This window comes from Loxodonta africana, chromosome 10 (assembly GCF_030014295.1).
Source record: "Loxodonta africana isolate mLoxAfr1 chromosome 10, mLoxAfr1.hap2, whole genome shotgun sequence".
NCBI lineage: Eukaryota > Metazoa > Chordata > Mammalia > Proboscidea > Elephantidae > Loxodonta > Loxodonta africana.
In genome coordinates this window covers 43,321,457-43,348,992 of record NC_087351.1, presented here as the reverse complement: position 1 = coordinate 43,348,992, position 27,536 = coordinate 43,321,457, and the positions used below count along the sequence as shown (strand labels likewise).

Genomic DNA, 27,536 nt, shown 5'->3' with positions numbered 1-27,536 from the left:
AGACCAGAAGAACTATATGGTACCCCGCTACCACCAGTGACCACCCTGACAAGGATAACAACAGAAAGTCCCAAACAGTAGGAGAAAAATGTAGAACAGAATTTAAATTCACATCAAAAGACCAGACATAATGGTCTGACAGAGACTGGAGGAACCCCTAAAACTATGGCCCCCAGAAGCCAGAACTGAAACCATTCCCGAAGCCTGCTCTTCAGACAAAAATTAAACAGGCCTATACACAAAAAATAACACACATGAGGAATGTACTTCTTACAATCAAATATATGAAACCAAATGGCAGCTCTTGTCCGAAAGCAGTGTGAGAGGGCAAAAGGGACAAGAACTGGATGAATGGACACAGGGAACCTGGGGTAGAAAGGGGGAGTGTGTTGTCACATTGTGAGGGTTGCAACCAATGTCACAAAACAGTATGGGTATAAATTTTTGAATAAGAAATTAGCTTGAGCTGTAAACGTTCACCTAAAGCACAATTAAAAAAAAAAAAAAAAAGCTTGGTATTACCTACCATTCCTAAAAGTGTAAAATAAATCAATATTTTCAATATGATTTTGCCTTCTATTCAGTAACTATGTATTTTTATTCCATCTATATTTAAGACTTTTAATATCATTTCCTTCCAAGCTGATAATTTTATGATTGGTACTACTTTTTTAAGAATACCAGTTCGGGATTACTGAGCACAAGTCACTGCCATCTTCCTGAAGATTCAGAATGTTTTGTTGAGGTCTCTGAGGGAATAGGTGTCGTTATTTATCTTGAACCTTTAATTAAGAGTGTATTCACTCTCTGTAAGGACGGGGGGCAAAAGGTGGAGAAAAAGATTTTGGGCTCTGGTATCCCCCCTATATGGTCATTTGGGCCATAATACAGGTCAAATTATCTTACAGTGTAACAAAATTCTCAAGCTCTAACTTTATGTGTTTTTAGGACTTTCAACATGACACAATTCCATTATAGCAGAAATGTGTAGGATATGATCTAACAGTGATGACTTAGGCTTTTAAACTCACGAACCTGACCATGTGGTTGTCCTTTAGACCTTCTTCAAGAAGAACTGAAGCTTGTTCCTGCCTGTTCCACCATTGTACTTTGGAAGCAGATAACTTGTATTCTAGATTTTACAGATTGAGAGGAATTTTTGGATTTTGGATTTGAAGTTGCTATGATTTGATGTGAATGTGTTTTACATGTGGCAAGGACATGAATTTTGGGGGGCCAGAGGGTAGAATGTCATGGATTGAATTGTGTACTCCAAAAATATGTGTATCAATTTGGCTAGGCCATGATTCCCGGTATTGTGTGATTGTCTACCATATTATCATCTGACGTGATTTTCCTATGTGTTGTAAATCCTGTCACTATGGTGTTAATGAGATTGATTAGTGGCAGTTATGTTGATGAGATCTACAAAGTTAGATTGTGTCTTAAGCCAATCTCTTTTGAGATACAAACCGAGCAGAGAGAGATGGGGACCTCATACCACCAGAAAAGCAGCACCAGAGGCAGAGTGTGTCCTTTGGACCTGGGGTCCTTGTACCTGAGAAGTTCCTGGACCAGGGGAAGATTGATGACAAGGGTCTTCCTCCAGAGCCAACAGAGAGAGAAAGCCTTCCCCTGGAGCTGAAGCCCTGAATTTGGACTTGTAGCCTACTAGACCGTGAGAAAATAAATTTATCTTTGTTAAAACCGTCCGCTTGTAGTATTTCTGTTATAGCAGCACTAGATAACTAAGATGCATACATACCTTCCTTTTTCTAACATCTTCTACTTCTAGGTTTTTTAAAGGCACAGTGCCCATATCTATTCTGCTTTGAAAGTAAAATTTCTATTTGAAGCAGAGTGATATTTGAGCTGTGTTGCCTTATGAGAATTACAGAGATCTTGCAAAAGGTTTCAGGGATATATTATTGGAAATACATTAAGGTTGGGTAAAAGTATATCCATATCCCATATTTGGCTAATTATGCCCTGTTTTTACTCAGTGGAAGCTGTCGTCCTTTATGATTGTTCGGCAGTTACATTTGACTGCCTACTACATACCAACCACAAGATACTAGAGATACGAAGATAGGTAAGGCACAATGCCTGCCATCAACATAGTTCACAACTAAAAATTAATCTTAAACATTGTTTCACCTTTTCTGATTTGAAGGGAGATGTTGTTAGGTGCCATTGAGTTGAGAGAAGGGGGGAAAGGAAGTGCAGGACTTTGAAACAGTGTTTAAGAAAGAAATTTTATAGCCAGAGAAAAAATTGTGTATACACACGCACACATATATATGTAAAGAATCGTGCTGCTTCTGATTGACTGTAGATGGCATAAGTTGGTGCTAACTTTAAAATGAAGTAATATATTTGAATCTATAAATCATAAGTCTTGGTATTAAAAGCAAAATTGATGGAAGTAACTTTGAGAAATGCTGTTTTTAGAAAGTAGTTACTAAAATAACTGAATTTGTTAAGGTAAGTCTTTATTAATACATTTTTCTTTTTTCACAAAATAATTTTCTTTACCTTCTGTTCATAATAGCTATAATCAAAATATTTTTCCATTGATGATAATATATTTTCTTCTCCTAAAATAATTCAGCATTTTACCTCATTTTAGCAGCTCCAACAAAACAAATTAGCAATGTCTTTATTAACAAACCCACTGTCTTATCTGTTTGCTTTTAAATCTTATTGCTTCTGGTTTTAGGCTTCTTATATTGGAACAGCTTTTGGACAGTATAAAGCACACGAAAGGAGCTCGTCAGCAAGTAGTTCAGTTACATGTTATTTCTTCATTTTCAAGTTTTTTGAAGGTAATCCTATTTTCTAAATATTCGGGGGGTGTGTGTGTGTGTGGTAGGAGGATCTTTTTTTTTTTAAGGGCTATTGTTCTCCTCCCCTCCCCCCCATTTTCCTTATTCTCCTAATGAATATACTCAGGATTTGGAATTCTCCCTTTCCTTTTTCTCCATATAAAACTTGTTCATCAGAAATCAAAGCTATATTCTTGGCTTAGAGCCGTGCATTAACCTACTGAGCCTAGTATTGTAGACCAAGGATCAGCAAACTCTGGCTAGTTGAACATATGTAGCTTGCTACCTGTTTTTGTGCAGTCTGTGAGCTAAGAGTGGTTTTAACATTTTTAAATAGTTGAAAAATCCAAAGATTTTTGTGACATGGGAAAATTATATGAAATCCAAAATCATTGTTCGTACATAAAGTTAATGGAACAGTCATTCTCGTTCATTTACATATTGTCTGTGGTTGCTTTGGGTGCTACAGCTGCAGAATTGAGTAGTTGTATTAGAGAGCATCTGAACTACAAAGCCTGAAATATTTACTGTTTAACCCTTTTCAGAGTTTGCTCACCCCTGCGTGACAGTGGTTTTCAAAGTGTTGTGTGTGAACCAGCAGTATCCCTTCACCTTGGAACTTGATATAAATGCAAAATCAGCCTCCACCTCAGACCTTCTGAAACAGAGCTTCTTTGTTTTTGAAAATTGTTGGAAATAGTTGGGAAAAAATCTAAATGGACTTAAGTTTGGTCCTTGCCTTGGCATATTAAATGAATATAGGAGGCTCGTATTTCTTGCAATATTCAGTTCTTCAAATTCTTTTCTTTATGGCTACCCTTACCACCTACTCTGTAGGTTAACTGTGCTAGGAATTTATATGAAATTAATGTTCCTGAGACCTTATTGAATATCACTATTAACAGCTGTATGTATATAAGGGCTGTTTCTCAAATTCCTAATGGCTAAAGAAGACAGAAAAAGAAAAATTCAGAAAATGATCATAAAGGAACTAGAGTTAAATAACTACCATAAACCTTCTTCTCAATCAGTAGCATTAACAATCCAAGTTGAGATTTATATTTTACATAGTTATTTCCACCTTATCTTAATGATAATGCCCTCAGAAAATTGATGAGATTGCTTGTTTACTAGTTTTGCCAGCAGTGATTTCTGGTAATAAAATACTGCTTATAAGTTCATAATATGAAGCTTATTTTGTCAAGTTGTAGTTGCCTTGAAACTCATTACACTTAATTTTCTGTGTTTTCATATTTGATTCTTTATATTATTCTCTCTTGGTTTCATTTTATTGTTACTTTAGTTGACTCATTTTAAATTACAGTTTCTAAAACCTCGTTTTTTTACTAGTAGACAAGAGCATTTTCAGATCACTTTATAAACATGTAAAAATTTGTTTAGTCATGTTGCATTTCTTTTGTTTGAAAGTAAAGATTTCAGAGAAACCAGCTAACTGGGAGCTCCTAAAAATCAAACACCTATGCTCATCTAAAGACTTCACCAAAAGAGTAAAAACACCACCTACAAACTGGGAAAAAATTTTCAGCTATGACATCTCCGACCAGTGCCTGATCTCTGAAATCTGCATTACTCTGCTAAAACTCAACCACAAAAAGATAAACAATGCAATTTAAAAATGGGCAAAGGATATGAACAGGCACTTCACTAAAGAAGACATTCAGGTGGCTAACAGATACATGAGGAAATGCTGTCGATCATTGGCCATTAGAGAAATGCAAATTAAAACTACAATGAGATTCCATCTCAGTCCAACAAGGCTGGTGTTAATCGAATAACACAAAATAATAAATGTTGGAGAAGCTGTAGAGAGACTGGAACATTTATACACTGCTGGCAGGAATGTAAAATGGTACAACCACTTTGGAAATCGATTTGGCTTTTCCTTAAAAAGCTAGAAATAAAACTACCATATGACCCAGCAGTCCCACTCCTTGGAATATATCCTAGAGAAATAAGAGCCTTTACACGAACAGATATATGCACACCCATGTTTATTGCACTGTTTACAATAGCAAAAAGATGGAAGCAACCAAGGTGCCCATCAACAGATGAATGGATAAATAATGGTATATTCACACAATGGAATACTATGCATTGATAAAGAACAGTGATGAATCTGTGAAACATTTCATAACATGGAGGAACCTGGAAGGCATTATGCTGAGTGAAATTAGTCAGTTGCAAAAGGACAAATATTGCATAAGACCACTATTATAAGATCTTGAGAAATAGTTTAAACTGAGAAGAACACATTCTTGGGGAGGGAGGGAGGGCGGGAGAAGGGTATTTACTAATTAGATAGCATATAAGAATTACTTTAGGTGAAAGGAAGGACAACACTCAATACAGGGGAGGTCAGCACAACTGGACTAAACCAAAAGCAAAGAAGTTTCCTGAATAAACTGAATGCTTCGAAGGTCAGCGAAGCAGGAGCAGGGGTTTGGGGACCATGGTTTCAGGGCACGTCTAAGTCAATTGGCAAAATAAAATCTATTAAGAAATCATTCTGCATCCCACTTTGAAGAGTGGTGTCTGGGGTCTTAAACACTGGCAAGCGGCTATCTAAGATGCGTCAATGAGTCTCAACCCACCTGGATCAAAGGAGAATGTAGAACAGCAAGGACACAAGGTAATTACAAGCTCAAGAGACAGGGCTACGTGAGCCAGAGACTACATCATCCTGAGACCAGAAGAACTAGATGGTGCCTGGCCACAACCGATGACTGCCCTGACAGGGAACACAACAGAGAACCCCTGAGGGAGCAGGAGAACAGTGGGATGCAGACCCCAAATTCTCATAAAAAGACTGGACTTAATGGTCTGGCTGAGACTAGAAGGACCCCACTCCTGGGAATATATCCTAGAAAAATAAGAGCCTTTACACGAACAGATATGTGCACCCATGTTTATTGCAGCAGTCAGGGTCCCCAAACTTCTTTGGCCCAGTGCAGGGGCCATTCCTGAAGCCAACTCATCAGACATGAATTGGACTGGACAATGGGTTGGAGAGGGATGCTGATGAGGAGTGAGCTACTTGCATCAGGCGGACACTTGAGGCTATGTTGGCATCTCCTTTCTGGAGGGGAGATGGGAGGGTAGAGGGGGTTAGAAGCTGGCAAAATGGTCACGAAAAGAGAGACTGAAAGGAGAGAGCTGGCTGTCTCGTTGGGGGGAGAGTAATTGGTAGTATGTAGTAAGGTGTATATAAGTTTTTATGTGAGAGACTGACTTGATTTGTAAACTTTCACTTAAAGTACAATAAAAATTATTAAAGAAAAAAAAGAAAGTAAAGATTTCATATGAATATAGGATTTAGAAATGCTCATCCTAACTAAACTTTGGACCTATGTAGAAAATCAGTAATAACAATAATTATTATTTTTAATGCTGAGTTTTTAAAATTATTAGCTCAGTGTTGTCATATCAGCAGTGCATTTACTAGCTGTGATCATTTCACTATTTTGGCCACCGTCCCAAGTGCTACAGGATTACTACACTAATGACAAATAGAGGACACAAAGTTAAAAACTCATTTTCAGCCCAAAAGATCATGTAGTATTCAGTACTTGTATCTTTTGTATTTAACCATTCAAGCCTCAAAACAATAATGTATCCATCTGTATATGGACAAAGACTAGTAAGGAATCAGAAAAAAAAGAACTTTAGATTTCTTAGTGTGGTGCTTTTGTCAGTGATTAGCTTTTTTGTTGTTCTTTTAAGAGTTTTTTGGGTAGAAAATAAAAACTGAAGATCCAGAAGTAAGCATGTGACTTAGCATGGATTTAAAAACAGAAAAATCTATAAAGAAAATCAGATAAGAGGAAATTCAAGTTGAAAAAAAAAAAATTGAAAAGACCATGAAGATATTACGCCTCTGTAAACGTTTTGTGTTTACTACCTTATGACATTTACTAAGTACAAAGAATAATGCAAACCCATTGCCATCCAGTTAATTCTGACTCATAGCAACCAAAAAAAAAAAAAAAAGATTTTTTTTTTTTTTTTTATAGCAACCCTGTAGGGCAGAGTAGAACTGCCCCGTAGGGTTTCCGAAGGGTGGCTGATGCATTCAGACTGCCCAGCTCTTAACCACTGTGCAGCCAGGGCTCCTGGAAAAATATAGGAATTATTATTAAAGTTGGGACATAAAGAGTTACAGCTAAAGCCTCATAGAGGAGGAGAAAAGCGTGACTTGGCTCCTGTTGGATTGGATTTTTCTGTGTGTGTGTTTTGAAACTACTCTTTTTACATATATCTTTTAAACAGAAAAAGTAAAAAAAATTCATTAAGATTGCTTTCTGTGTGTTCCTCATTCTAACGTAATCTTTCTTATTAGTAAAATAAAGATGACGATTATTAGTATAAAGTCATTGCATTTTTCTTGTTAAGTAAAATATACTAGGCAGTGACAGATTAACCAGTAAGCAAGGTTACTTGTGTTTACTTACAAATCTGTATGTGCACTACAGATTTGTAAGTAAACACAAGTAAGCCCGTGTGTACCTTGCATATTGGGTAACCCATGCCCGACAACAGGCTATCTTGATGATTTTATGGAAATTTGTGTTAATGTGCTTCTGAACACATTCATACTACAGTGATAATTGATTGCCATATTGTTTGCCTGGTAGTTTAAAATTCTGAAGTACTTTTTGACAAAAAAATGAAACTATGTTTGTATATTCAGTGTGGATTTTTTTGTGTTCTGATTTTTTTTTAAGTACTAATCCAAGTATGAATGTAATTGGTTAACCGGAATATACATTCCAGAGTATACGGGGGCATTTATTATAGTTGTAAATTTGGATTCTTCTTTACATATTTCAGTACGTGGCTGGATGCAGGGGAAGTTTAGGTCCAGAAGAAATTAGAAGACCTGGGCTGATGTTAGTGATGGGAGCCCTAGAAAGTCCCAGCCCCCTTTTGAGATGTGCTGCTGCAGAGGCATGGGCTAGATTAGCCCAAGTGGTCGATGATGGAGCTTTTACTGCCGGATTAGCTCAAGTGAGCTTTGACAAGTAAGTGAATTTCTTATTCAGTATTCATCCGCTATGTATGTCAAAACTGGGTATAGCTTGCTGATGTGTTAGAACTAGTGAAATCTTCATTCCGAGATCTAAGAAAAGAAAAATTGACAAATGTGGATGTTTTAAAATAAAGGAACACCCCTTTGGTCTGCTAGTTTTGGAACATAAAACTGTCGTTACTTCAGCTTCAGTCTTTATATAATTAGGAAAAGATTACTATCTATATAAGCAATATAATTCACCATCAGTGGACTGCACTCTGATGTAGTAAGACACTTAGGGAGTTTTATTATGTAAAATTATAGATGATACGTAGTAAGAACAATCTACTGGGAAGGACAAAAGCTGTAGGCTGCAGATCTAGAAACATAAACTGTGTTTTCATTTCTACCACTAACTAGTTATGTAACTGTGGGCGCTTAACTTAATCCTGTCAGCTGTTTTCTCTGTTCCAAATGGAAGGTTGATAATACTGCCCTACCTACTTAAGAATGTTATGGGAAATGAAATATTAAGTATGAAAAAGATAAAACAAGTGCAAATATAAATTCATGGTAGTTACATTAATAATGGCGGTGCTAGTGTACTGAATATATGATTCTGATTTGGTTAAAAGCTTGAAATTTGGAGTCACATTACGTAACTTGGTTTATATCCCAACTCTGCAATTTAGTAACTTGGTTACGTTGTGAGAGTCACCTATTGTTTTGGTTTCCTCATCTATAAAAAAAAAAAAGGGAGCTGATAATTTTAAGAACCTCAGTGTGGTTGGGAGGATTAAGGAGATACTACATGTAAAGCACTTAAATTTATAGTGTATATGAAGAATTCCTAATAAATATTAACTTTTCTTAGATTTAATTTTACAGTCAAAGTTCTTAAGTTGAAATTCTGTTTATGCGGAATTCAGGTATCTCAGCAGTGTGGCAATTTTTAAAAGGTAGCATTATGATAAAGTAACAATAATATCTGCCTTATAAACTGAGTTTTTATATACATATCTGAGAGACACTGAAACTGTTCATACTTGAAATATGAATAATGTCAAGATATTTTTATATTCTTTTCAAGATATCTTTCAGGTTATTTCAGAATTTTTTTGTCATCTAACAGAAAATATAATTCTAAATTTTGCAGCTATTCATACAAATTTTTTTAACAGCGTACCTGTATTAATTTTATTTCAGAGATTGTTATTTATTTTTACTTCCATAATTACAGATTGAAGTCAGCAAGGGATGTGGTTACCAGAACAGGATACTCACTGGCTTTGGGATCCCTGTATAGGTATTTAGGAGGAATAAGTTCTTCTCAACACTTGAATTCTTGTGTTGCAATCCTTTATACTTTGTCTCAGGACAGCACTTCTCCTGATATGCAGGTCAGTACCTCATGTGATACCGTCCTTGAAATTCATGATTTATAGATGATGCAGAATATGGTTTTATTGACAGTTATTCACGAATAGTGTTTTCACTCTGTGATAAATGTCAAAGCCGTTGTTAACCTTGGTGGTTTTTTTTTTAAAAAAAGAACAATTTATTTTTGGTGTTGAGAATATACACAGCAGAGCATACGCTAATTCAGCTATTTTCTTTGAATAGATTTTTTTTATTGTGCTTTAAATGAAAGTTTACAATTCAAGTCAGTTTCTCATACAAAAACTTATGCACACATTGTTATGTGACCCTATTTCCTCCCCCCTCAGTGTGAGAGCACACTCCTTCTCTCCACCCTGTATTTCCTGTGTCCATTCAACCAGCATCTGTCCCCCTGCCTCCTCATCTTGCCTCCAGACAGGAGCTGCCATACAGTCTCATGTGTCTGCTTGAGCTAAGAAGCACACTCCTCACCAGTATCATTTTGTCTCATAGTCCAGTCAAATTTTTGTCTGATGAGTTGGCTTCAGGAATGGTTTTATTTTGGGGCTAACAGATAGTCTGGGGGCCATGACCTGTGGGGTCCCTCCAGTATCAGACCATTAAGTCTGGTCTTTTTACTAAAATTTGAGGTCTGCATCCCACTTTTCTCCTATTCCATCAGGGATTTTCTGTTCAGTTCAGCTATTTCTGCACATACAATTCAGTGACATTGATCACATTCTTAGAATTGTGCAACCGTTCTCACCCTCCTTCTCTGAGTTGTTCCTCCTCCATTAACGTAAACTCACTGCCCCCTAAGTTTCCTATGTAATCTTTCAAGTTGCGTTTTCACTTTGATCCCATATAGAGAGATCTTAAAGGAGCACAATGCTGAAGGCAGACATTCTTTACTAGTTAAGCTAAACTATCGTATGGTTTTAAGAAGACTTCAGGGGATAATTTTGGTTTAACATTTAAAGATTGTCTCAGGGCAGTAGTTTCAGGAGTTCATCGAGTTTCCATGGCTCCAGAAAGTCTGGAGTCTATACGAATTCGAATTTCTCTTCTGCATTTTTCCTCTTTTATCAGGATTCTTCTATAGAGTCTTTGATCAAAATGTTCAGTAATGATAGCCAGACACCATCCACTTCTGATCTTATGGCAAAGGAGGCAGTTATTCATGGAGGCAATTAGCCACACGTTCCATTTCCTCCTCCTGTTCCCACTCTCCTTGTTCCTTTATTGCTCCAGGAGAATAGAGACCAATTGTTGTACCTCGAATGGCTGTTTGCAAGCTTTTAAAACCCCAGGCACTATGCAAGAACTGGGAGGTAAAAACAAAAGCACTAAAAAAATTATTGGAGCCCTGGTGGCCCAGTGTTTCAGAGCTCAGCTGCTAACCAAAAGATCGGCAGATCGAATCTATCAGCCACTCCTTGGAGACCCTATGGGGCAGCTACCCCCTGTCCTGTAAGGTCGCTGTGAGTTGGAATTGACTTGGCAGCAGTGGGTTTTTGTTTCTGTTTTTCAAACACATCATTAGGCCAATTAACTGGGATATCCCATGAAACCATGACCCCAAACCTCCAAACCAAGGAACCAAATCCCATGAGGTGCTTAGTTGTACATAAGTAGCCACAGCAGCTACTCATTTTTTTGTTGTTGTTGTAAATATATCTATTATACAACTTTTGCCTATTCAGCTTTTTTCAGATTTACAACTTATTGAAGCAGTTACATTAATCAGCTGTGCAACCCTACCCTTAAATCAGTACAATTTTTCCATCACCATAAACAAAAACTCAGTACTCCATAGGCAGTAACTCCCCTTTTTCCCTTCCTTCCACCCCTGGTAACCACTAATAAACTTTGGTTTCTGTACATTTGCTTTTTTTTGTCTTTTTGTATAAATGAAGTCATGCAATATTTGTCCTTTTGTGATCGGCTTGTTTCACTCAGCATAATGTCCTCAAGCTCTGTCGAGGAAGCACCACACTGTTTTCCACAACGGCTGTACCATTTGCATACCCACCAGCAGTGGATAAGGGTTCCAGTTTCCCCACATCCTTGCCAACATTTGTTATTTTCTGGGCTTTTTTTTCAAATCTTAACTATCCTAGTGGGAGTGAAATGGTATTGCATTGTGGTTTTGATTTGCATCTCTCATGGCTAAGGATGTTGAGCATCTTTTCATGTGTTTGGTGGCCATTTGAATGTCCTCTTTGGTGAAACCTTGGTGGATTTTGAATTTAATTCTGACTTCACCTCAAACTCCATGTTTCTAAAGTCAAGTTCAGTATCTTTTTCTGAAAATGGATCTTTCTTCCCCCTTAATAACAGCTTCTACTACTTAAAAAAAAACTACTTAGGAGAGCTTAATAGTTGCCAGACATTGTATTACGTTTTTCTAAATATATTAAACCCATTGCTTTTGAGTTAGTTCCAACTCATAGCGATCCTATAGGACAGAGTAGAACTGCCCCATAGGGTCTCCAAAGAGCAGCTGGTGGATTTCAACTGCCAACCTTTTGGTTAGCAATGAAGCTCTTAATCACTGCACCACTAAAAACAAAAAACCCATTGTCGTCGAGTCGATTCCGACTTATAGCGACCCTATAGGACAGAGTAGAACTGCCCCATAGAGCTGCCAAGGAGTGCCTGGTGGATTTGAACTGCCAGTCTTTTGGTTAGCAGCCATGGCTCTTAACCACTGCTCTACCAGGGTTTTCAACACTGTGCCACTAGAGCATATTTAATTCTTGTAATAACCCAAGATATGTATTTCCATTATATAGAAAGAAAACTCAGACTTGGAGAAATTAAGTCACTTGCTCACAGGTGAAAAGCTAATCATGAAACCAGGTTAAGAACTTGAGTCATATTCTAAATCCTACGTTCTTAACCACTTTACCATATAGTTCTACATATCTTATGCATTTCTGTCAATGAAATCATCTTTCCTGATGTCTTAAACCTGAAATGTGTATTACTGCTGTACTTTTACTCCCGTATCTCTTCTCTGCCCCTCGTGTCTCTCTTTACTATATAGCCTCACAGCGGGTTATTTTTAGGTTCTTCTCTTTCTACCTCTCCCTGGATAATTTGTTTTCCCAGATGACTTTAATCCAGGGCTTTGAACTGGTTCAAACTAGTTCTGTCATCCTCAGTGAAGCGAAAAAAGAACAGACCCGAATTTCTTCAATTTGGGTGATTCAGCACAGTAACCGGAATGGGAAAAAGTATGGGTCGAAGCCCTGGAATGGGAGACTCGGAAGAGGCATAGTGAGCCCTTTCAGGAGCCTGATGCATGAGATTGGGTTACTAGCAGGACTGTGGTGAGTGAAACACATTAAAAACAGCACAGTTGGCTGACATCTTTGAGCAGGGCAGTGCCATCTTTGAACAGGGCACTGCCGTCTTTGAGCAGGGCACTACTGTTTCTGACTCCGTTCAAATGCAGTGGGCAAACAATTTGATTGCTATGCATTACATACGTTGCCCTTGTTTTCTGTGAAGGAGATTAGTTTCTAGCAGGGCTTCCACTCATAATTTTTCCCATTCTGGCTACCATCCCAGTTCACCTGAATTTTAAAACTTCGGGTATGTTCTAGTACCACTTCCTCAGCCATAATTGAACTGGGAGGAATCAAAGCCCTGCATTAATCTTGCCAGCTTCCTTACTGAAAAGCTAGAGAAAGTGCTTTTTAAATCTGCTTGTCATTCAAGTGTCATCAGCTGACTCAGGAACCTTCTCTGTTATTACCCCAAAGTACTGGCTTTCTCCTACAGATCATCTTCCTACTTACCTTCCACATGTATCCTTCTCTTATCTGCTCCATCTAATACTTTTCTCCTTCCCCTTTTCCCTAACAATTCAAATTTGTAGTATCCTAAGATCCAGTTTAAGCACTTTCTCACTGAACTTCATCATTTCTAACCCACTGTTAGCTCTTTCTCTAAATTACCATAGTACTATAGCCTCCTCCACATCTTCTAGCACATAATTAAATTGATTTACCAGATCTTCCATTTTCTCATCCTTCTTTAAGGATATTTATTATTTTTCTCTTCCTTTTCAAGAACTCTGTTCTGAACACACATACCATATTTTTACACAAATAACGTTCACCTTCAAAGTTTGTTTGCAACCGCTCTCTCCACGGGATATTTTTGTAAGTGCTGCTGTGCCAATTTTTTTTCATGTTTCTGTAAAAAAAAAATTAGTGTTCTATGCTTAAGAAAATACCCCAGGAAGGGTGGGAGCAGTTGGCAAACAAATGTAGAAGTTACACATTATTTGCGTAAAAATACAGTAGTTTTTAACTGAATACTTTTTGTTAATTTATGTGCTTTGTTCCGTAGCATCCAGTGTTATGGAGTCTGACTTTTCTTAATTGCTGTTATCTCTCAACTACAGATAAGAGTTAACTTGTAGCATAAAAAGTACTATAAACTTTCTTATAATCGATTGATAAGAGAGAGAAAACTTTCTTAGTTCATTTCCTAACGAGACTTTTTTTCATTTATTTTTTGTTATGGATGGAAAGTTCGAACATATGCAGAAGTAGATAGTATGCTGTAATGAACCTATTGTACCAGTCATCCAACTTCAGTGGTTATAAATACTGCCTCTCATTATTTGTGAATTCCTTACTTATGAATTTGCCTGTTCACTAAAATTTATTTGTAGCTCCAAAATCAATACTTGCAGTACTTTCACAGTCTTTCCAGGACATTTCACATGTGCAGAGTGGCAAAAAATTTGACTCACAGCTGACATACAAAGCTGGTTCAGTATTTGCTAACTCATCATTTGTGGGGACGTTATGGAACATAGCTGCCACGAATGAGATTAGACTCTATTTAACTAATCTTGTTTTATCTAAATCAGGTGTTGTCAGACTTACTACATAAAGGGCCAAGTAGTAATTTCTTTATTGTGGTAAAATATATATAACATAAAATTTGCCATTTTGACCATTTTTAAATGTATAATTCATTAACATTAATTACCTTTACAGTGTTGTGAAACCATTACCACTATTTCAAAAATTGTTTAATCACCCTGAACAGACCCTCAGTACCCATTGAACAATAACTCCCAGAGAGTTAATTTTAGACTTTGTGGGTCCTATCATCTCTGTCACTACTACTCACTTCTGCCATTGTAGCAAGAAAGCAGCCATAGAAAATATGTAAATGGATGAACATGGCTGTGTTCAAATAAAACTTTATATACAAGACAAATATGGTGGGCTAGATTTGGCTCACAGGTATTTAAACATACATATATGTATGTATACACACACATACACAGAGTGATGTGCCACTTCACATCTGTTTGTGCAGCATCTGACCACATACACATCCATGGTCCCGTAAATTTATAATAGAGTTCAGAAATCCCAATCAGAGAACAGGACGTAGCGAATGCAATAGCTTTCCACACACAACACATATATCTCATGTTTCTTGTATACAAAGTAATTGTGCTGCCATGTGTATAATGGTATAGTACATATATAACCTATAATACATATGTCTCGATAGTCACACTAAATGCCTATGTTCCTGGCTTATGTCTATACTGTACTGTACTTTCTATCAGTATTTTAATGTGAATTTTCCCTACTTACAAATAAAAAGTTTACCTTATAGCAGTGTATGTTTTGACTCAGAGGCCGCAGCGTTCAATCTAACATATCGTATGTCTCTGTTTAATTTTCTTTCAAAAATATTACCATGCAGTGCAGCATCATGGTTCCCGAATGCAGCAAAATCAGTGCTAGTGATAGCAGCAGATGCAAAGTAGGTCTCCATTTGGAAGTGAAGCAAAAGGTTATTAAACAACATGAAGGTGGAAATCAGTGAATGCTTTTGCTTGTGATTTAGCGATTATGGTGATCCTCAAAAACAAAAAATTTTCCAAACTGTTAAAGGATTGGCTCCACTGAAAGCCACAAGGCCAAAGAAAATGCAAGAGGGACCTTCAGTATTATTATGCAAATAATGTGCTTGCCTTCTACATTTAATTGCCAACCATGCCCTCCCACCTCCCAGGTATTTTGGGGTGGGGGAAGAACGGTTGGCCATAATTATTTGCATGAAAATATGGTATATCAGGTATGGAGAAATTGCTGATGACGTGGATTAAGGATCAAACGCAGAAGTTTTGACAATCACTGCTAAGGCAAGAAGCTTGTTCCAGATGCTTAAAGAAAAAGCAGGACCAGACTACGATACTGAGTTTAGTGCTAGCTCTGGGTGGTTCATGCGCTTCAAATGATATTTTTTGCTGCATGATGTGAAAGTGAGCGGTGAGCCTGCGAGTGTTGATGCAAAGGCAGCAGAATTTATCGAAACCTTGGATAAACTAATCATAAAAAAAAAAAAATCATAGAGGGAGGTTATTTGCCCCACTGAAATTTTAATATGGACAAAACCTCATTATTCTGGAAGCAAATGCCTGAAAGGACTTTCATCTATAAGGAGTCCAAGCCAGTGCCAGGTTTTAAGGCTTTTAAAGACAGGATGATTGTTGTTAGGAGGCAATGTTGTATATAATATGATTTTTGCACAACATTTAAATCACATAATGTCTTATTTCACAGAATGTATCATGGACATTAAGCAATGCAAACGTGTGTATATATACATATCCCAAGCCCCAGCCCATGCCCTCGAGTCGATTCCTACTGATACCAACCCTATACACATATGTATGTATGTGTCTAATGTGCATCTCTATAAATGAAGTGTACAAACTTAATACACCATGTAACCACCACCTAGATCAAGAAACAGAATATTATCAGTAACCCAGAAAGCCTCCTTATGCTCTCTTCTGGTTACTGCCTGCCCCTCTAAGGATTACTACGATTCTAATTTGCAACAGCATGGATTAGTTTGCCTATTTTTATTCTTTATATGAATGGAATCATATGGTATGAAATCTTATGTCTGGCTTGAAACTGAAATTTTTGTTCTTTACATAGATTATGCAATAAACATTGTCAACAAACTGGTTAGCTAAAGTACTAAACATTATCTTGGAATTCTTAGTGCTACGATATGCTTAAATATATCACTCTAAATTAGATGGTTGTCTCTGAGTTGTTTTTCACTAGATATTAAAACAGAAAATTTTTCAAATCCTGAAGTTCTCCATTTCTCTTTATAAATTAGTACTAGCACACTCATACTTTGCTGTTACTTTATCACTTGCTTCAATAAAAGAACATTTTACCCTGGACACCCTTTTAACTCACAGCTGAAGCCGCTCCCAAAGTTCAGCCAAAGATTGTCTGTAGACAGGTCTATAAAACAAACAGTAACACACATGAGGGACATACTTCTTAGTTCAGTCGTGTATACGAGACCAAAAGGGCAACACCTGCCCAAAAGCAATGACAAGAAGGCAGGAAGGGACAGGAAAAATGGACGGAGGGAAGGAGGGAGTTAGAGTGTGGGAGGGGAATGTGTTGACACGTCGCAGGGGTTGCAACCAATGTCACAAAACAATTAGTGTATAAATTGTTGAATGAGAAACTTATTTGCTCTGTAAAGTTTCACCTAAAGCACTATAAAAAACTAATAAATAAAAGAACAATTTAATATGTTTTATATTTGTTGATACAGCTGTAACGTTTTAAATTATTTCTCACTCTCTTCCCAGACCTGGGCACTACATTCTCTATCACTGATAATCGATTCTGCTGGCCCACTCTATCATGTGCATGTGGAACCGACACTTTCTCTTATCATAATGTTGTTGTTAAATGTGCCTCCTACTCATGCTGAAGTTCACCAAAGTCTTGGTCGCTGTTTGAATGCCCTTATTACCACATTGGGTCCAGAGCTACAGGGTATGTATAGCAGTTTTTGTGGTGTTTTACATTAAAAAAATGTACATAAAAATGAATTCAGTTCCTATGACTGGACCCACGTACTTTTTAATGAAGTGAAGTTTACCAGCATGTTTTATTCAAATATATGTGTAGGATGTTGAGAGAAGTCTTGTGGAAACTTTGGCCCTGGGTGATAACATAAGAGGAAAAACATAGTAACTAGGAAACTTAGTCTAAGATCCACTACTAACTAATTGGGCGACCCTAGGAAAATCTTTTTACATTTCTGGGCTTCAGTTCTTCCTCTGTAAAACGAGGGAGAATTTGAAAAGTTGATGTGCTTGGCACATGGTAGGTGCTTAGTAAGTTATGCTAAATGAATGTATAAATGCCATGCAGTCTGTGTTTCGCTTACCTAGGAGATACAAGGAGTACCATTTTTAGAAAGATTGTATGTGTTACAGTTGCTTCCCTTAAGTATTAAAACATCAGGTAGGAGTGAAGCAGTTTAAAGAATGCCAGTCTCTTTTTAAGAAATGAGTAAGTCCAAAAATGCAAATATTCTTATCTATTCAAATTGCAGAATATCTGATTTTAATACATGAAAGCAGCTCTCAACTAGTATAAGCAAGGCTAAGTTTATTATTAAGGACTGGGCAGTGTCTCATTCTGTTGTACATAGGGTCACCGTTAGTCAGAACTGACTCAATGGCACCTAACAAGTTTATTAGCAATTTCTAATTCAACTTTTCATGAAAATTTGATGTAATCTTCAAATAGTCTTAGGTTTTTCTTTGTATAATGGCTTTTGGTGAAATAAACCTTTCATATTAAGAATAACATAATGTAATCTAAAAACATCACCTAGACTATACCTTCTTCAGTAGAAGAAATTTTACTAAACAGATCCTTAAGTTTCAAATTGGAAATACATTTTAAAACCCAATTGTATAAAGAATAATTTTATAGGTCAATTATCAAAAGCTTTCTGTTTTTATTTAAGGCAACAGTACTTCAGTTTCTATCTTAAGGACTTCTTGCCTCTTGGGTTGTGCAGTGATGCAGGATAACCCAGACTGCCTTGTTCAAGCTCAAGCCATCTCTTGCCTTCAGCAGCTTCATATGTTTGCTCCACGGCATGTCAACTTGTCTAGCCTGGTCAGCTGTCTTTGTGTAAGTATAAAATTATGAGACCTTAGTTTCTTTTATTTGAATTTTATATTTATTCTAGTACACATTTTAATTATCCTCTAGACTATGATACGTTGTATATGTAACTGTTTTCCCTCAGTTCTAGTCTTTTGGGGGGAGGCAGGGAGAGTTTTTGTGCTAACACCTCTTAAATCTCTTATGTATTAATTCATTTTTCCCCCATTAATGTTGATCTAAACACTTAATATTTGGAATATTAATTCATCAATCAGCAAACACATGTTGGGTGCTTACAATGTCCCAGGTAGTGTGTAAATGCTATAGGGCATGAAATAATTTATAAGGCATGGTCACTGTCTTTTTTTTTTTTGTTTTCTTCCTCTGTTCCAAATTACTACATATAAACATCTTCCTATCCCAAATGACGAAAGAACGCTTTTCTATGATATTGTAGCAGTGTATGCATCAATAAATGGGTTTTGATAATGTAATGAATATAGAACAGTGAAGACAATCAACAAAACGTTCTGATGATAATCAAAATTCCTATTAAGATTTAGCTTGAGCATCACAAGTTTGTATCTGGACTTGACTCAAAATTAAATTGCATTTGAAACTATAACGTTATGCCACTGCTTTTCATCTTTTTCTGCCCCTTCTGTGTTCATAGCACACTGCCACTAGTGACATGACAGTTCAATCATTACTTTAGAAAGATCTTTCATTTTCAAGCTTGAAGCAAAATCGGCAGCATTTCAGACTCAAACCAGTCTTCTCAATAAAAAAATAAATTATGGGCCGAAAAGTCAAATAACTTGCCCAATGTAACACATTTAGATAGTAGCAGCTCTAATTCTAGAATCCAGGTTTCTGAACTCCTCATCCAGCCCTCATTTCATTATTTCATAAGCCTTTGTAAAGTTTACGGATAGCTCTTATCTCGGTCCTGTCACCTCTTAGCTATGTGGCCTTAGGAAAATCCGATAACCTCTTTCATCCCCAGCCCCTTTGTCTGTAAAGTACCAGGATTTCACCTGACGCTGCATGTAAAGGGACGTTTGCCAGGCACTTAGTAAGCACTCGGTAAATGGTAGGTGATTTTATTGTCTTTGCATTTGTCTTAAATATAGGTTTTTGTTAATCTTACTGATTTTGATAGTCATAATTATATAAGGCTTTGAAAAGGCATATGATAAAAATTATTTTAAAAAAAGGAGGATCTGATTTACTTTTCTGACAAACTTTTGTTCCTCTGTTATCTAGACCTGGATCAAAAATGTATTAGAGAAAGTCATACTTAAAGGAAAAGGATTTTACCCCTACCCCTCAAGGACTTTTTACCAGAAATATTACTCTATTTGAAGAAATCATTGCCAAAACCAATTACTGAAAAATTTTCCATTCCTTTGCAAGTTGATCTAATTTTTGCTCTACATTTAAACATAGTGATATTACCATTTTTTTCTTCTTGAATTGTAGTAGAAATTTTCCAGTTTTAGAATTACTTCTTTAACTGGTACATAAATTCATTTATTAAGTAAAACTTACTGAGAAGTGAAGATCAAGACTAACTGCTAACTCATGATGGATAAGACCTGATCAAACTCACTATGTTTTTTACCTTCCCCCTAGAAGAGTAGAAACTATTATCAGGTTTTTTTTCTGGTTATATTGAGAAAAATTGACAAAATCTGAAGTAACAGTTAAAAAATATTATTCACATTACTCATAATATTTAAGCTGTCAGATGATTTTTTTCTTCATTCAGAAATCATGTATTTAAATCACCCTCACTGTAGTCTTAATATTTTGGTCAACAAGGCTTTAACTCTGAGTTTATTAGGTTGAATTTGTTATGTTTTAGTGGTACTATGAGTAATAAACAAATTTGTTTTGCCTTCCTATTTAATAGCTTTTCTCTGAAGAATTTAATTAAGCCTAAAGTGCTTTCGTGTTAATTGAAACCTTCTGAATAGTGAGAATACATGGAGTCATTAGGAAGGAATCTTATGGAAAACGGTTTTCTTTTAACTGCATGCTATTTAACTTCCACTCTGAATTTGGCCTTAGCTACACTAGCAGTTCTGAGTACTCACAGTTTTAAAACTTGGCTTCGCAGAGCAAAAAATCTATAATTAACTTGTGACAAGGTAAACCATTAACTTTGTCCCTTGCTGGACACCTGTTCATATGAATGCGACTCAGAGCGCTGTTCCTGCACTCGTATCTACTTGATCTGTTTTTGATCCTGAGGCTAAATTGGAGATTCCAGAGGAAACCAAATTACACAATGTACATGTTTTATTATTATATATTTTATCTTATATCTTTTACGTCTTCGAGTTCTTGAGTTGACTGTTTTCAAGATCTTAGCTCAACTTTTGTTAAGTTGGGAAATAAAGTATATATATATGGCACACTTTCTAGCTGAAGCTAAGCCAATTTGAATAGTAATACCTCTGTCGACATTTATACTTGAATGCTTAGCTGACTGTTGTCAAATTCATCCTAGTATTTATCTTTTGGTTTTGTCATGACCAGCCTGTCATTTGTTTTTGTGCAGGAGATCTTGTTGGATAATTCTGTGTTGGTAGGTCCCTGACCCTCAATTCCTAACTTTTTTTGAGGTTTGCAGTGCTGTTCCTTCGTGCTGTTTTTTATTTAATTTTGGTTTTAGATGTTCTTGTTTTCCTCTGCATCATGTTGTTAAGCTAACCGTTAATACAAAGTCCTGTGTGTGTAGCATGTTACATGGTGCTTATTTAATAGAGTAAGCAAATCCTTCCTAACCTTCTCCAGCTGGTACCCTCACTCCTTGCACTTAATTTTGCATTAGTTTGATTTAGTATATTCATTTCACAAAGGAATTGAAGTTACAGTTTGGTTTAAGTTCTATATTTTGCCTGCTTTTTTTTTTTTTTTGTCTTAACCCACTCTATTCCTCTTGCCCAATATAAATGCTGGAGAATGACACGGAGATGTTAAGCCTCCCATTTTGCTTTATGTGGCAGCCTTCAGTCTTTTTTCAACCAAACTAAGGAGTGTTTTTAAGCATGCTTTTTCTGGAAGATTGTTTGACCAGCCTGAATAAGTGATATACCTGCCTGGTATTTCATGCTTGCAAATCTCCAGTTAAAATAACTAGTAGATTCATTGACTTTTCTTTAAAATTGTCTTGTAGAGTGCTTTTTTTATTTTAAATTTTGGTCATTGTTGTTAAATACAGTAGTAATCTTGGGCATGATTAAATTTAATCTTTCTATATTTTAACTTCTCAGTTATCCTACGTACTAGTTTCTAACAACACAGTTCTGAAATGACATTACTTTAAGACTTATCTCTGAATGGCTTTCTTCGTTCCTTTCCACTTTTTGAGTTCATGATACAGCTTAAGGGTGTAATAGAACATATTATTTATAAAGCAGTTCCCATCTGTATGTAATTCACAAATTTTTTTTCTGTCTTTTGGCTTCTAATGAAATTTAGGATTTAGTGCTTCTTGCTTGTGTTTCTTCTTATATATTCAAAACTAGCTGCCAGCACACATCTTTTTTTTTTCTTTCTCAGAATTTAAGAAATGCTAGTCTTTATAACAAACTCACCCATTTCAGTCCTGTTTTGCCCACATGCATCAAAGATTACTGTAAGAATTATGACATTGCTTCTCAAAGTTTGCTTTGAAAATCATTGTCTTAGGACATGTATTCATTGTTGTAGACCACACCCAACTGATTCTTTCATAGTTAGAATAAAATAAATTTCAAAAACTCTAGACTTTTTCCCATTGATGAAGTCACTGAGTAAGAGTTTGTGTCCAGAACCTTCAAAATGCTCATTTGAGGTATAGCATCAGTCTTATTATTTGTTTTAAGTAGGCACAACCTACTGAGGTTTACATAGTTTAAATACTTCTATGTAAAAACACATATTAAGCCTATTATTCTAAGCTGAAATATTCCATATCGCTAAGATATACACACGTATACATGTGCATATATACATATATGTGTGTATTATATGTATATTTATATATAGGCACATACACACATATATAATTTGCTATTCTCTAATGCTTATCTCCAGAAACCCTGGTGGCATAGTGATTAAGAACTATGGCTGCTAACCAAAAAGTCAGAAGTTTGAATCCACCAGGTGCTTCTTGGAAACTCTATGGGGCAGTTCTACTCTGTCCTATATGGTCACAGTGAGTCGGAATCTTCTCAACAGCAGTGGGCTAGATTTTGGTTTAATGCTTATCTCCAGAGAGCATTTTTGGTAAATACGTTTTCTGGATAAAATGCTTTCAGCCCTTTATGTGAAAATACATTTACTTACTGTATATTTCATCTGAATAAAATAATATCGATAGAGACTACGTTAATAATAACTAACACTTGTTGAGCATTTATTTTTACCAAAAACTGTACTAAGCGCTTGCATGTTACATTGTGTTATCTTCATGGCAGCCCTATGAAATAATGGTAGTGTTATCCCCGTTTTACAGATGAAGAAACAAAGGCACAGAGAGATTACATAACTTGCCCAAGGTCACACAGCTAGTAAAGCTCACAGAGCCTTCATTTTAACCACTATGTTGTATTGCCTGTATAGATTTGCATAAGTTTCTATCTAGAGAATCATAAAACATAATACAGTTGCATAAGCACAGATATTTAAACTGCAAGTAAATTCTTTCAGTCTTTTTTTAATCTGTCATGTAAATTCTATGTTGTCTGACACTGTTAAGCAGCTTTTTGCTTGGATTTGTTTATAAATTTTGCATAAACTAATACATGTATTACTCCTTAAGCTATTTCTAAGTTATATAATCATAAATATATGCTAGAGTAGTTTAAAGAAGTTTCTGTGTGTTTAATATATCGTGTTCTGCCTAGTGATGGGCTTGACAGGATAAGGAGGGAATCCAGTGAACATCTTTTAGACTTAGTGAGTACCATCAAAAATTTTAGCTTTTTCATTCCCCAAATGATATTTTTTAGGTGAATCTCTGTAGTCCCTACTTGTTACTGAGAAGAGCAGTACTCGCTTGTTTACGTCAGCTCGTACAGAGAGAAGCAGCTGAAGTTTCAGAACATGCTGTTTTGCTTGCCAAGGAGTACAGAGTGGAGTTGACTCCAGGTGATTGTTTTTACCAGGATTATGTCCAGCTCAGATTATTGGACTAATCTTAAATTTTCCATATACATGTGAATTTTTAAAATAAAATATGAACATTAACATTTAAATGTCTTAAACCTACTACAGTTATCATTCTAACCAGTGATGTTATTGTTTTAGAGCAGTGGTTCTCAAACTGAGGTCCCCAAACCAGCAGCATCAGCACCACCTGGGAACTTGTTAGAAATGCATTTTATTTGGCCCCATCTTAGACCTCCTGAATCAGAAATCTGGGGATCTCGTCCTTAAGTAATTTATCATATGTGCCTCCCTCCCCCAAAATCTCATTTCATAAAATTTATTGTAGATGAGTCTGCTACAAGTTAAAGGGTTTTAATGCCACTTGAATATATTAGAGCTGAATTGAAGGACTTATTAGCCAGTAAGTTTTGTTTTAAGTACGTAGCCCTTCATTTTAGAATTGTAATATAAGTAACCCAGTCTTGCATATAAATTCAAAGAAACTATTAGCCCATAAACAATAGCAATGATAATATTTTACACGTGTATGCGTATAATTTCCAAAGTGCTGGCACACTTGTAGAAGATCCCAGACTTCACAAAGCTTTCCACACCCATAATGATTTCAGACCCATAATATGTTTTATTGTTAATAGTCTGTGTAATTTACAGTTTTATTATTAAATTGAAACTTCTGCTGTAACCTGGTTTATTCAGCACTGCTGACTGGCATATTAATTATCAAACAGGTTGCAGAAGCCATTTGAAAACTATTCTGTGATTACTTATTCAACGACTTGCCTTAGCCAGAGAAATTCCAACATTCTAACAGTGAGAGATTCTCCCCAAGTAACCGTCAGTTTGTATTCACTTAACTTGTCTGTATCTGTTGCTTTATGCCTTGATCATATAAGCATAGTGGTGTGTGTTCCTAGGATTATGGAATTAGCTCTGTGAGTAAAATAATAGTGAAGTGAAATTTTCCCGATCTCTCTCAAGAACTCATTATATAATTCTTTTTTTTAATTTTGTAATTTTTCAAACCCAAAGAAAAGTTGATTCATTCATTGAACACATAGATTCACTAGCTTATTTTCTTTATAATGCTCATTTTATCTCTCTGTGTCTCTAAATACACACACACGCAGTTCCCTTTTGCCAGACCACCCGAAAGCAGGCTGCAGATATCATGACAGTTCACCCCTAAATCCTTGTGTTTGCATTTCCCAGGGATATTCTCCTCCATGACCACACATCATTTTCACACTTAAAATATCAACATTGATTTAATAGTATTATAGACTATGTAGTCCTCACACAAATTTCCCCAGTTATCCAAAATAAAGCCCTTTATGACTCCTTCCCACCACCACCCCCACCTCCCACCCAACTCTAAGGCTCACACGTTGTATTCTGGAACACTCCTGCCTCCTCCCTCTGATCTTTAAAAGATAATTCCTCTTTTAAGGTAGTTTAATGGTAGCATAACCTTTAGAATATCAATGCTTTCTGAAAAGCTAGATGAGTTAAATCTTCAAGAGAAAATTTATATATTCTTTTGGCATTTCTAGAATTAAATAGATTCTAGATCTAGGCTTCACCTTTGAGATGCTTCGTTAGTTTGCAATAAGAATATTGTGTAGTCGTTTATATTAATCCACCAGCTTTTAGTTCCATGACAGCTTAGTTGTATTAAATGCTATTCTCCATTTGATAGTTTTTTTCTGTTTGGATTTTCCATTCATGTCAACAAACTTAAAGCCTTTAAATCAGAGTTGAGAAAGCTTAATTATGCTTTTTTTTTTTTAATTAAATTTAGAGAGAAGATAAAATAATCGAACCATAAAACATTGGATAAAATGTATAAATATTAAACATTAATTAGGTAAAGATATTTACCTAATTTAAGAAAACGTATTAATAACTCTTGATAAAGACTTACTAGCTTCTGATAACATTGCATAAAAATAACTGTACAGGATCATAAATAATCCCAAACTTTAACTGTGAATTAAAATAGATCTCAGTAGGTCAAGGCATCATGTTCGGGTTGGTTCTTTAACATATCTTTGTACATAACATCTTAATAACTGCTAAAATGTGTGTGCGTCTCATATGGCAGCTTTGTTTTCTTTATTGCTTAGATCATTGATTTTCTTCTTGTCAGATGCTAACATCAGAGAAGTGGGCCTTGAAGGGGCACTATTGACTTTACTAGACAAGGAAACAGATCAGAGGTTATGCCGTGATATCAAAGAGACTTTAAATCATATGCTAACATCTATGGCCGTGGGAAAACTCTCCTTTTGGTTAAAACTTTGTAAAGATGTACTCGCTGCATCAGCTGGTAAGTAGTGGTGATAATCAGTTGAAATAAACGTGAAAAGTAAAAACTTTACATGAAACTGTGTCACTAAGACTTCATCAATCTTGTCTGAATATTTGGATTATAATTGTCTGGTTGTTGCTTTCTTGAAATGAAGATTCTAGTTCCAGTGTTCAAATATTCTTTATAATTTGAACAATATAAATGTTATACTTGAGCCTGGTTTTTGTTTTTTTTTTGTTTTGTTTTTCCTCTTTTGACTGTCTTAGATGACTTTCCTGTGTAAAACTAAAAAGTAAAGTTGTTATTTATGCTATGATATGTATGGCCAAATTTGTAGCATCCCCTGTTTGTTCCCTTATATATAATAAATATTTGAGGGATTATCTTAATAATAACCAAAATAGAAAACTCACCAAAGCTATGACATTTTGAACAGGCCAGTTTCTCCACACTTTGATGTTAATTTCAAATAGTGTTACAAAGTGTTGTTATTTCTCTAATGTCTTTGTTAGTGAGAAAGTATATTTTAGTTTTTAAATTTTCCATCCTTGCAGTAAATTAATGAGAGGACTAAAGATAGGAACCTATTCTCTGCCAGATAATGAACATATTTTGTTTCATTTAATCCTTTAAACAATTCCACGAGTAGACAATATTATTCCCATTTTAAAGAAGAGAAAACAGGCTTCGGGAGAGGTTAAGTAACTTGCCTGCAGACGCAGAAATGATAGTGTAAAATAGATTCAAACCGAATTCTGTATGACTTCAAAGTCCTTGAACTTTCCACTATATTTCAGCAGCTCTCAACTCAGTTACTTAAGCCTTAAAATTTAATGTGTCTCTGAATTATGTCAAAGGACAAAACAAAAACAAACCCATTACAGTCAAGTCGATTCTGACTCATAGCGACCCCATAGGACAGAATAGAACTGCCTCATAGGTTTCCAGGGAGCACCTGGTGGGTTAAACTGTCAACCTTTTGGTTAGCAGCCGAACTCTCAACCACTATACCACCAGGGTTTCCTCAAAGGACAAGAGATACCGTTAAAAATTCCTTTTTTTTTTTTTTTTAAACATTCTTTACTGTCTAGTGACTCTTCTAGTCACTTAAAAGTTCTGGTGGTACAGTGGTTAAGCACTTGGCTGCTAACCGATAGTTTGGCAGTTTGCTTCCGTAAAGATTTACAGCCTTGGAAACCCCATGGGGCAGTTTTACTTTGACCTATAGGGTCACTATTAGTAGGAATTGACTTAACAGCAACAGGTTTGGTTTTTGATTTTGGCATCCCAGTCATTTATACCTGCTCTTTCAACCATTATACCTTGTATGTTTTCCTTTTGTAATTCTTCTGTCCCCATTATTTAGTAACTTAAAAGGACTTCTCCCTTAAAAGAAAATTTGTACGTGCATAGATAGGTAGACAGATTTTTGGTATCTCACCTATCTTATCTTTTTTTTTTAATTTTACATTTATACTCCCTGAACATGCTAGCTCAGTTTTATTTTATAATTTGTTCTTTATTCTCTATGATTTGGCTCTATTCCTTGTTACTGGGAAAACACTTTTCAGTCTGTGCTGGCTTTTCAGTAATAGAACAGGATTTTGTCATAACTTTATTTGTAATATCTTTGCTATCACTAGCACAAAAATGTTGACATATAAGGTAGTTTAAAAAACAGGTTAGTTCTATAACATTAGTTCCATTTTAAATTGACTTAACACTTAATAAGAAGAGGAAGTAATTCACTCATCAGTGACTCCTGCCATCAGGATAACTGAGACTATTATGCCAGTGATGAGTCTATCCCAAGAAAACTATTTTCAAATGGATTC

At 35.9% G+C, this 27,536-nt stretch overlaps 1 protein-coding gene across 6 annotated transcripts in view; it reads left to right on the top strand.

Moving 5' to 3' along the window:
* The window catches only part of HEATR5A (HEAT repeat containing 5A), a 141,462-nt gene that overhangs the window by 70,151 nt on the left and 43,775 nt on the right, over positions 1 to 27,536 (top strand). For 5 of the 6 annotated variants that reach the window (XM_064292379.1, XM_064292381.1, XM_064292377.1 and 2 more), the window contains exons 17-24: positions 2,720 to 2,825; positions 7,674 to 7,864; positions 9,095 to 9,254; positions 16,910 to 17,099; positions 18,085 to 18,254; positions 20,797 to 20,823; positions 23,234 to 23,372; positions 25,540 to 25,719. In XM_064292379.1, the coding sequence (XP_064148449.1) occupies positions 2,720 to 2,825; positions 7,674 to 7,864; positions 9,095 to 9,254; positions 16,910 to 17,099; positions 18,085 to 18,254; positions 20,797 to 20,823; positions 23,234 to 23,372; positions 25,540 to 25,719 (1,163 nt within the window). The remainder of the gene's footprint in view (positions 1 to 2,719; positions 2,826 to 7,673; positions 7,865 to 9,094; positions 9,255 to 16,909; positions 17,100 to 18,084; positions 18,255 to 20,796; positions 20,824 to 23,233; positions 23,373 to 25,539; positions 25,720 to 27,536) is intronic. The other variant, XM_064292380.1, reaches the window with a different exon arrangement.